Source organism: Phoenix dactylifera, chromosome 11 (genome assembly GCF_051530095.1).
Source record: "Phoenix dactylifera cultivar Ajwa chromosome 11, Ajwa_hap1_PhDact_Kaust_v1.1, whole genome shotgun sequence".
Taxonomy (NCBI): Eukaryota; Viridiplantae; Streptophyta; class Magnoliopsida; order Arecales; family Arecaceae; genus Phoenix; species Phoenix dactylifera.
The window spans coordinates 18110586-18122151 of NC_143200.1; the positions used below are offsets into that span (position 1 = coordinate 18110586).

General features: G+C 40.8%; 1 protein-coding gene across 2 annotated transcripts; it reads left to right on the forward strand.

Annotated features, from left to right (window-relative positions):
- Nucleotides 1–3164: 3164 nt before the first annotated feature.
- LOC103719519 (protein CLAVATA3 INSENSITIVE RECEPTOR KINASE 5-like) lies at nt 3165–8469 on the forward strand. 2 transcript variants are annotated; one of them, XM_088707016.1, is made up of 11 exons: nt 3165–3776; nt 3870–4002; nt 4139–4210; nt 4342–4485; nt 4586–4657; nt 4757–4816; nt 5193–5290; nt 5750–5899; nt 6055–6396; nt 6814–7193; nt 7737–8469. In XM_088707016.1, exons 1-11 carry the CDS (start codon nt 3674–3676, stop codon nt 8055–8057), a joined length of 1875 nt encoding a protein of 624 aa, XP_088563142.1. In that variant the 5' UTR covers nt 3165–3673; the 3' UTR covers nt 8058–8469. The 2 variants fall into 2 exon arrangements, with proteins under 2 accessions (XP_088563142.1, XP_088563143.1); XM_088707017.1 differs by lacking the exon at nt 4757–4816.
- The last annotated feature ends 3097 nt before the right edge of the window (nt 8470–11566 follow it).

Consider the following 11566-nt stretch of genomic DNA (forward strand, 5'->3'; position numbering starts at 1 on the left):
TGCAGGATTTGGTCTGTATCCATAAATTATTTAGAAATAGTTTTGAACCAAGCTGATCTCAATTTTATAGGAAGAGAAAAGAAAATCTTAGCAGAATTTTTTTAAATGGTATCTAAAGTTGAGGTCCAACGTCCGTTTTTCAGAGAGAGAAGGCCTTTGAGCGTGAGAGAGAGGGGGGGACGTAAGAAGTGATGACAACTTTTGCTTTTAGAAAGCTTGCTTTTGCTTTTGTGCGTGATTTGTTTTACAGTGATTGACAGCCTGCTGAGTTCTGCCGTTGGGCAGAGCGTGCGAGTGTGGGTGACGAGATGAGAGAGAGCGAGAGCTGAGAGATGAGTCCTTACTTTGGAAAATGAAAAAGCCGCCATGACCCCACGTAACGCAACGCATGTGGACGTGTTATTATTTTATCCTACCGCATAAATATTTTAATATAATAAAGTAAGAACGATAAAGGACAGCCCAACGAAGATATGCACGCATAGATCTCGAGTTTCCAACCACTCCTCCGCTCGCGAAACAAAAGATGGCATTTGGAATTCCAATGAGTGGTCAAGACTTTAGGGAATGTTGGATTCTCGTTGTGATGGCCAAGCCTCACCATGTAAGATGTAACAACGCAACCACGGTTCCCTATTCCTCCTCTCGTTGCTTCTATCACTCATGCCTCCTCTTATTTTCTGTTTTCTTTTAATTGATTTTGTCAACACATCTCATGCCCTATTCAGCTTGCTTAAACAAACACCTTTCATGAGATTTCTCATCAAGCTATGATGATATATTAACCATGGTCCATCTTTCCATCGTTCACCATATAAAATAATATTTTGCAAGTATGAATCTTTATAACACTAGATATTCTCTATTTACTTAATAGTTGAAAATTATTTTTGTTTAATTAACAGTGTTTGCAAAATAATTATGTTATTTTTCATTAATCAACTTATTTTCTATTATAACTGTAAATAATAACATTATGTGCATTTTTTTAATCTCAAATAATTTGGCTCTAGATAAATTTGAAAGAATAACTATTGCTGAGATAGTTATGATGTTGATGATTGTGCATTTTATTAAAACTGAGTTATGATACAATGCTTCCTCTGGGGTTGCATCAAGCATCATGGGCCGAAGAGCTTTAGACAATCATCCTTGTTCGAATTGTCACGCCTCAAATTCGGAACATAACATGGTCATACTACCGAGGGGTACAACAGACGATAACATAAAGCCAAACATTTCATTTAACTTTCAAATTCATCTCAAACAAAATATAATAAATAAAAAATTTAATTTTATTATCCATTAAATGCAACTAACACTGATTCAGAGCGTCTAAATCCAAATATAAATATCAAACCCATAATTCTTAATATTCAGAAAATCATTAACTACAAATTCAAAGTAAATTTAAAATACTAAAATTCTTCTATAAAATTATGAAGCTTGCTAGTGCGAACTCCAAGTCTAGACCATTCCTTTTTTCTATTGACCCTATTCGTCTAGAGAAAGAAAAATAAAAATAGAGATATATAAGTGACACCGCTCAATAAATAAATCATACTCTACCTTACTGATCAAGCATAAATTTTTTCATATCAATAAATCATTTAAGAAAATAACATATATTAGAAAATAAAGCATTTCATAGTACAGTGTATTAAAACAAGTCATAAAGCCAATCATGTATGCATAAATTAATCATAAATCATTAACATGGTTCCAAGTTCATTTTGCAAATAAATCCATAAATCATTCTTCTACCACTTAGCCATATCATAGTTCAAAATATTGTTCACAGATATTTATGTTATGGTCACTTTACACCCATGAGAGGGCTTGTATTCGTAATCGACATAGATTTTTGTTTCATATGACGACTTTAGACCCACTCGTAGGGCTTGTGTTTGTATGCATGCTAGCTCCGGATGTCGATATTTTTAATTCTAGATATCATACATAGCTATCAGAGAGCTTTTAGAAAACTTATATTTTTTTCTTAAAACATACACATAAATATATAAAAAATATTAAATGGCGTGATCAGATTCATTTTTTATAACAAAACTCTTTTTATTAAAATATTTATAGAACTATTTTTCATAGTAAAGCATGATTTTTATAACACATATGCTAATTCATAATTTTAAGAAAAATATGATATTTTCACAAAAAATCTTATATAGAAAAAATATGATAATTTGTAAGATAATAAGAAGTGTAAGATGTAATTCCTCCTTTCGCCTTAAATTGTCGAATTTTACTAGATAAATTTGCTAAACCTATTTAAAAATAATAAAAGTGAGATTAATTTCTATTCAATGATTTTAATCGAATTAAAATAATAAGGAAAGGATACAGTTAGTCGGGTGACAGAGTATGACGACTTCGGATGAGCCAGGTTTAAGCAACTTGGTCAATAAATTAGGGTATGAACTTGACCAAGGCCAAAGTCATTTGATAGAGCTCAACATCAGTGGGTTCCAGGACACTAGTGGGTAGTATCTCGGCCTTAGCGGCGTTTAGTGGTCTCGATTTCTGGCGAACATAGTGACAGACAACTACAAGCTCAACGAAAAAAAGAGGAAGAAGGAAGATCGTTGGTGGAGAATCATAGAGATGGAAAGGTGTTTATATAGAGGAGACCAAGGGCTCTGATAGCCCTAGATTTCCAATTTCTAGGCGGAGTTGCTGAAGAGGAAGAATACTCCTTCCGGGATCAAGTGCCTCGGGTTTGGACTAGACCTTCACGCTAATTCACCCATTGTCATTGTTTGAGAAATATTCATCAAACTGACACCACACAGGGCTTGTATTTGTCTTTAAAAATATGACAGCTCAAATGAAGGTAAATATCACATTGTCGTGATCGAATACCAAGAATACCAACTACAAATTTTTATGCCAAGGCCTATTGAACCTAGGTGAAAGATAGTGATGGTCCTTAAGGAAATCATGTAGGGTCCCCTACAACATGGTCCCTCCAAGGTCCATGAGCAAAATGTCCTCTTGCCCAGCATCACAAGCTGCTTTTTAATTTTATATATGGTTGCTTTTTTTATAAAAAAAAATAGTTGCTTACATGATATGTCCTTTTCTTGTCTTCCATGATGCCAAAGATTTTCTCTCTCTTACTTTTTATTTTTAAAAATAACCTATTCTCCCAGTGTGGGGACCATTTTTCTCTTCACCCCTACAAACACCTTCATCTATTGAAGATTCTTTAATCTTCCATATCTTTCTCCCCTCATACTTACCCGGCCAAGTGTCTCAACTGCCTGACCATGGAAATCTGTCCATAATTATCCAGGCTAGCATCTATTCCCTCCTAAAAAGCTTTAGATTTTTTGGATTTTTTTAGTACCCGTTTCCCAATTCAAGCATATCAGGTGGCAGGCATGTTTGTTCCCTCCCTTCCCTTTCTCCTTTGCTTGCCACGGTGCTGGGCTTTGTCATGGTTATTGACATCCAGAGGGGAATGAGAAAGCAAGAGTGCAAGCTTCTTCTGAACAAAACGGCCAAACTAGGAGCCAGAGGTGAAGATGAAACAGCCAACTCATTAATGATCTGATTCGTGACTCCATAGACCATATCTGTGAAGTCCCCAGGGCCAAAACCACCTGGATCTTGTGCCTCCCATAAGGGTGCCTACTTTTGGGAGCTTATTGGTTCGATGGGAGCAAAGAACTGGGAAAATGGACTCTTTCTCATGGTGTTCTTCTGGACCTGGGCTTCTGCAGCTGGTCTTCTCTCCCCTAAAGGTGTTAATTTTGAAGGTATTTTTGACATATTTCATGGTTTTTTTCCGTTCTTTCCAAATCTTTTTCCACGAAGATGGGCTGTTTTTAAGGTGGCTCTTGTTGTTTCAGTGCAAGCTTTGATGGGTATCAAAGCCTCTCTGAAGGATCCTCATAGTGTTCTTGAGAACTGGGATCAGGACTCTGTGGATCCATGCAGCTGGACCATGGTTACATGCTCACCAGATAATCTAGTCATAAGCCTGTAAGTTCTACTCCAAAACCCTTATTGCTTTCAGTAAGATCCTTATGGATAAAAGTTTTGTACTTGGGTGTACAACTTCTGAAGGATAAGAGGTTAGAGAGTGATATGAACTTGTTTTGAGGTCATTCTTTTGCAGAGGAAGTCCCAGCCAAAGCTTATCCGGTACACTCTCTCCAAGTATAGGGAACCTGACAAACCTTGAAACTGTGTAAATTCTCATCTCTGATAGATGATTGCCTCTTCTTCTCTCTATTGCTTTTCTTCCCTCCCTTCTTATTGTTATAGTTTGTCTCTCTCTGGTGGGTGGTTTCCCCCTTTTTTTTTTTCTTCTTTTTCCAGGCTCTTGCAGAACAACAACATCTTAGGATCACTTCCGGCAGAGATTGGAAAGCTATCAAAGCTTAAAACACTTGATCTCTCCAACAACTACTTCACTGGTGAAATTCCCACCTCCATAGGCCAACTGGAAAGCCTTCAGTACCTGTAAGCAGACAGTGCCACAAAAAGTGCTAATTACTCTAACTTTAAATCATACCAAGGTTTTTTTATATGTGGTTTGTTGAATCATTTTAATTGAAATCAGGAGACTTAACAATAACAGTCTTTCTGGAGCAGTCCCTCTATCTTTGGGTAACCTCACAGAGCTAGCTTTTCTGTAAGTCCAGTGGTTTTCCTTGTTGCTTAAGAATTTAATTTTGTCTTTGAAGAAAGTATATAACTGGAGAAGAGATTTCTTTTGAATTTTATGCTTCAGGGACTTATCTTATAATAATCTGAGTGGTCCTGTCCCTAGATTTCCAGCAAGGGCATTCAAGTAAGGCTGTTGGTCTTTACCTTTCTGTTTTCTCTTCATGTGTACCACTTCATTGTGGTTTGACTAAGAAACTGTGTTAGTACTGGTAGCCAATGCATCATTAACTAATTAGGTCATTAAATTGAGATGGTTACTTTTTTCTGGGTTGAATTCAAAACATTATTACTAAATGACAATCTAATTTGTATACATCAATATATCTGCAAACCGTATAAAGTGGCCCTCTCTTGTATCAGGGGTGGCAATGATATTTATGATATAGCATGTGGAAGTAAATATTATGGTTGTTTTTTGCATCGACAATTTTTATCTCCTTCTTACTACATATATAGGAAAATGGAATTCTGAACTTATTCTATTGTAAAATTTTCTGCAGCATTGTTGGAAATCCTCTGATTTGTGCTACTGGTTCAGAGCAAGAATGCTTTGGGACGGTGCCCATGCCATTGTCCTATAACTTGAACAATTCACAGAGTAATCACTTAGCTCTGAAGACTTCTTATTGCACTTCTCTCTTCTTCACTGAAAGACTTTTCTAAATTCACAGCACAACGATTTTAGCATGGACAAAATCCTCCGTCTGGATATCCTTTTTTTTCCTCTATCTTGATGCTGTCTACATTTTGCACATTTTATTCTCAAGTGTCTGATAAACATTTGTTTTGCTTCTATAATTTTAGTCTAGCAAATTTTCCTGGACTGTAGCCATCAATTTTTCTGCCTGGAATTTTTTTAGAAATTATTCTAGACTTATCTTCTTAGAAGAAATTTCCAGATTTAAAGTACTACAGTTAGTTGATCCCTGTTTTCTATGTTTACACTTATCATTTGATTTGCTTGAACTCTTGAATGTGTAGGATATAGGGTATTTCTTCTAACTGTGTATTGACTGATCTTATTATTTCTTGCTTCTATCATCGATAATCTATTAAGGTACTCCAACCCCAGGAAGATCCAGAAGTCACAAAGTCGCTGTTGCATTTGGGTGCAGCATTGGAGGCATCAGTTTACTATTTCTCAGTATTGGGCTATTTTTCTGGTGGAGGCAAAAACATAATCGAGAGATCCTTTTTGATGTTGATGGTTAGTAAGTGATAGAAGATAGGTCGAAAACCAGTGAATCTTTCTATGACTTCTTTCTTAAGATTACCAAGCACAGCACCAAATACAAATGACTTTGAACTCTAACATTGTTTGTCATTCTTGGCTAAAATTCTCCATCTTTTTTGTTTCTTCAGATCAACATAATGAGAAAGTTTGTTTTGGAAACCTGAAGAGGTTTCAGTTCAGGGAGCTCCAGGTTTCCACAAATAACTTCAGTAGCAAGAACATTCTAGGAAAAGGTGGCTTTGGAAATGTCTACAGAGGTCATCTTCCTGATGGAACTTTAGTAGCAGTAAAAAGGCTCAAGGATGGAAATGCTGCAGGTGGAGAGCTCCAGTTTCAGACTGAAGTGGAGATGATAAGCTTAGCAGTGCACAGAAACCTACTCAGATTATATGGATTCTGCATGACTGCTACTGAAAGGCTTCTAGTGTATCCTTACATGTCCAATGGAAGTGTTGCTTCCCGACTCAGAAGTAAGCTTATGTAGATTATAGTATTTACAGTAGTTATTGTAATTACTGAAATGCTTCTGGAGTTTAAGTCTGCACTACTGAATGATAACGTTTGGTATTACTTAACCAATGATTTAGTAGTCATCAAAAACCTAGGTATCATAGACTGACTACAATTTAGGCATAATTCAAGATCAAGATTTTAATCATTGAAAAACAATTTTAATGTCATTATAAGAACCATGACATCCTGAGTTGGTAACTGCAGAATTAGCGTCATAGCATCATAGATAGTGAAAAGCTCTCCTGATTTTAGAAATAAGGAAGGGCTTTAATCAACAATGAGATTAAATCATGATCACCTTTTTTTTAAATGCAGTTAAGATTTTTCACATGGATGCAAAAGACCATTTATCTGTGCAACTTCTGCCTTTGCAGGAAAACCACCTTTGGCTTGGACTACTAGAAAGAGGATAGCGCTGGGAGCTGCAAGAGGTCTACTGTATCTTCATGAGCAGTGTGATCCTAAGATAATTCACAGAGATGTTAAAGCTGCTAATATTTTGCTCGATGACTGTTGTGAAGCCATAGTAGGCGATTTTGGGCTTGCAAAGCTTTTGGATCACAGGGACTCACATGTGACTACAGCAGTTCGGGGGACTGTGGGGCATATAGCTCCAGAGTATCTCTCCACAGGCCAGTCCTCCGAGAAAACTGATGTCTTTGGCTTTGGAATCCTCCTTCTTGAGCTGATAACTGGTCAGACTGCTCTCGAATTTGGCAAGGCAGCAAACCAGAAAGGAGCCATGCTTGATTGGGTAAAGCCTCATACTACACTCAGAAAAGACATCTGAATCCAGAATGAACTCACATTCTCCATTGTACTTTATCCGAAGAATTAGAATTAGGGAAAATAAAAAAAAAAACTCTGGCCTTCTTACGTATTAATATAGACAATAAAAAAAAAATATCGAAATCAAAATAAAAAGAAATAAATATAAAATAGAGAATAGAAGTTATTTCTATATCTATCGATAACCCCCATTTTTTTATTTTACTATGAATCCCCGATGGTTATGCCATGATGTCCTTTGAAGTATATATGCGATAAATAGACTCCAGTAACCATGTTATATATATTTGCTTGCTCAAAGAGAATCTCTCTCTAAAAGAATTGGAATGGCTAATTCCACTAAAAAGTCTTTTTTCACGAGGTATAACTAGCAATTCCTATTTATCTGTTATAGAATCGACCATGGATCAATTTTCCTTTCATTTGGAAGTATTGAATATACCCATAATTTTGAGTTTCATGTTACTTTTCCCAAAACACATGTTCACTACTTGTTTTCTCCATTCAGGTGAAAAAGATCCATCAAGAAAAGAAGCTTGATACCCTCGTGGACAAGGACCTAAGGGACAACTATGATAGGATTGAGCTTGAAGAGATGATCCAAGTGGCACTACTGTGCACCCAGTACCTCCCTGGCCACAGGCCCAAAATGTCCGAGGTGGTTCGAATGCTCGAAGGTGATGGACTTGCAGAGAGATGGGAAGCCTCGCAGAGAGTCGACGCCCACATGTTCAAGCTGCCGGAGTTCTCCTCGGAGCGCTGCTTCTCTGACTTAACTGATGACTCGTCGCTACTGGCTCAAGCAATGGAGCTATCTGGACCAAGGTAACTGTTATGACCATAAAGAGGAACGGCAGATCGGGAAAGGATCGCGACCATCTCATTGGAATGAGTCTGTACAGTACCAAATCGCAAATCAAAATGTTGGGATGGCAAATCCTGATCACAGAAGCTTTGGCATTTTATGTTGGAAGCAACTTTGGTTTGTCTGCCCAGTTAGTGATGAGGAAGATTTCATATAGGTCAAGTGTGTTTCTTGTACATAAGTAGCATGTTGAGGTTCTTAACATGGAACCCAAAGGGTTCATCATGGTGCAAAAAAGATATGATTCTAGCGTATAGATTAAGCCAAGAACTGGTGTGATTTCGTTCATGGGATTTTGTTGTATAAGATAGCAAGCAAGAACTGGTGACAAAGGATCGAGAACATTATATAATTCAATCCTGTAGATGGTGAGCTATTTGATGTGTCTTAAAGTGAGCTTAGCATATTCTTTTAAGAGTTTAAACTGCCCAAGTGCTGCAAGTGCAAAATTTATTGCCAGAATAGTTCATCAGAGAGTTGGATGCCTTTCATGGGTGATGGAATTCATTGCCCAAAATTGTAAGGGAGGGTTGGTAATCCTTTCTCACTCCTAGGAACTATGACATGCTAGAGATGGTTATTAAGTGGAGAAGTTTAAGTAATAGAGTCTTCTTGTTTCTCTGCTTCTTCTCTCAAGAAAGAAGAAGAAAATATTATTCAATAAATACTGTTCTTTATTCCCCATCAATAAAATTTTACTTGCCTCACCAATGTTCATGATGTGGGGCTTGAAGACACGGTATGAATTAATGTCGGTTTCTGGAGCTTTGACGTGCAGCGAGATCAGGGTAGAGATTTGATGAGTTGGGATTCATATCTTGCGGAATTGACTCCATTGGAATTTTGGACTGAGAGATCATAATTAATAAATAAAAATTGTGCACTCCAGCACGTACCGATCCCGGGTTTTTGCTGGATTACTGCAATTAAATGGTATTAAAGCTCTCACAAATCACTTACCTCGTCTATGGTACACAACAAGCTGATTACCCCAATCTCTGTCAACCTCTTCAACCAGTCCACCATTCCAACGTACTTTCGGATGAGAAGGCCAGTGGAAGATTTTATCCAATGTCCAAAATAAGCCCAAAAAATTGTTCTCTGGAAAATAGCATTTAGGACATTGCTTGATAATTATATAAAAGGTCAACTGATTTATACCTATAGTTAACCGGTTTTCACAATGATTTAGATTTTATCATAATCATAAATCACCCTTTATTCTGCTGAAATAATAGAAACTGTTGCTGGAAATTGGACCCGGGGGCCGCCGCGAAGCCGGGGAAGGAGGGGCTTCCGCCGCAGGGGCGGCGATCGACGGCGCTGGAAGGGTGGTCAACGGTGCGCCGGCTGGTGGCGTCCTCCTGGGGGGGCAGAGCTCCGCCGCTGGAAGGGTGGTCGACGGTGCGCCGACTGGTGGCGTCCTCCACTGTGGGGTGCGAGTCCTGCAGGAAGAACCGGTGGCCGGGCTCCCCGGCGCCGGCCCTCCGATGCCTAAGTCAGAGGGGGCGAATATGTGGAGAGAGCAGGGAAGAAAATATGTGGAGAAGACAGCAAGAATATTTAGATTAGATCAAGAAGATGAAGAAGATGATGTCATCCATTGTATCTGTGCTGTCCAAGAGGGTTCAGTCCCAAGGGTCCTGAGAGTCCTCAGAGTCCAGACCCCAGAGTCCAGTCCGAGTCCAGTCCCCTTTCCTCTTCCCCCCAGGTTCCCTTTTATAGGAGGATTCGGTTACCTGGGAGGTAACAGTAGGTTTGTCCCGTTCTGTAATAATTGGGCACGATTTGGCCCATTAATGGCGTGATGGAGAACGGGACCGGATCAGACCGGAATCAGGGAGTTGTGACGGTCGATCGGACCTGTTGAAGTGGTTGAACCGCCGGCCGTGGTGGGCCTGGGGTCCGTGGATGGTAAATGCATTTATTACCGAATGAACCGGCGGTCAGGGAGAGCCATACGCTCTGATGATTCAGTGATCCGGAGATCGTCTTGGGCCATGTTCATTAAATGACTGAGTGCATCGGAGACTTGAGGGAGCCTCGTGCATTAATGGCAGGTCGTGCTGAATACCTACGGAGATCTTATGCCTTGATGGCTTGAAGATAGCGGCAGGTTATAGTGGAGTTGTCAGGTCCCTTAGAGGGTCAAGCGAGAGTTGAATTATTTGGTAAAGGCATCGGCTCGGCAAGGGTGCCGAGCCGAGCTGGTCGCCCAATGGGGCACCCTGTGGCGGGGTTGCTTTTGAGTACTCCTGGTCGGCGCCTTCTGGGCGAGCACCTCCTAGCCGAGCGCCTCTACTTGGCGCTGTCTCTGGTCAGCGCTTTCTACTTGAGCGCTTCTTTGGTCGGCGCCCGCTGGTCGGCTCTTTCTAGCCGAGCATCCCTACTTGGTTATTTCGGTTGGGCGCCTCTTGGCGCTTTCTCTGGTCGGCGCTCTTTGACCGAGCGCCTTTCCGGTCGGCGCTTCCTAGCCGAGCGCCTCCATGGCGATGACTTGGGGTTTTTCCCCCAACACTACCCCCCGACTTCCGAGTTTCAGTTGGCTACCAGCTGGAGCGCGGGAAGTAGCTTTAGTTGGGGCATTACGGATTCCGAAAATTTTAATTTGTTGCGCGTTTTGAATTATCGAGCGCTTCGAGATGCCTTTAATAGGCGGCGTCTCTCCTTACCCGAGGAGTCTCATTATTGGGACACTTCTTGCGAAGCGTCCTCGCGTCGTGGGCTCATGATGGGGCCGCACGATCCGATGGGGCGTTTCGGCGTCCGAAGTGCTAGCCCTAATTAGATGCGTCGCTTTGTCTTTTGGACCGACACGCGTTGCCATCTAAACCGGATGCAGCATTTTTCTCGCTGATTCGGGCCGTTGGGGAGGTCTATTTAAACTCTCCCCTGGCCCTCTATCCTCTTTCTATTGCCTTCTGCTTCCAGCTTTTTATTCTTCCAGTCTTCCTCAGACCGAAGTCCCTTTTCTCCGGCGTCTTCCCCAGGTTCCCCTCCTCTTTTGATTTCTTTTTCTCTTGCAATGGGTTCTGTCCCTAGCGAAGTTGAGTCCACCATGAGTGTCCTGGAGGTCGAGATGACCGAAGAGTGGTTCTTCCCTCTTCACGGGTTCCGTTTGGAGCCCGCCAGGCGGAGGGATCGGATAACCGATCCTCCGGTAGGCCGGATCGGAGTGCATCTGGAGTCGCTCTGGGCCGGCCTCCGATTTCCTCTTCACGGCTTTGTGAATGAGCTGCTAACGACGTGCCAGTTGGTCCCGGCGCAGCTTACTCCGAACGCCTGGAGGACGGTGGTCGGTTTTCTGTCCCTGTGTTTACTGCAGGGGATTCCGACCTCTGTCAGCGTCTTCCGGCGACTTTTTATCTTTAAGTCGAATCCGGAAGACGGAGAGTGGCTGTACATCGCCCTTCGGGTGGGTCGGCCACTTTTTCATGGCGCCCCCTCATCCATTCATGGCTGGAAGGAGAAAT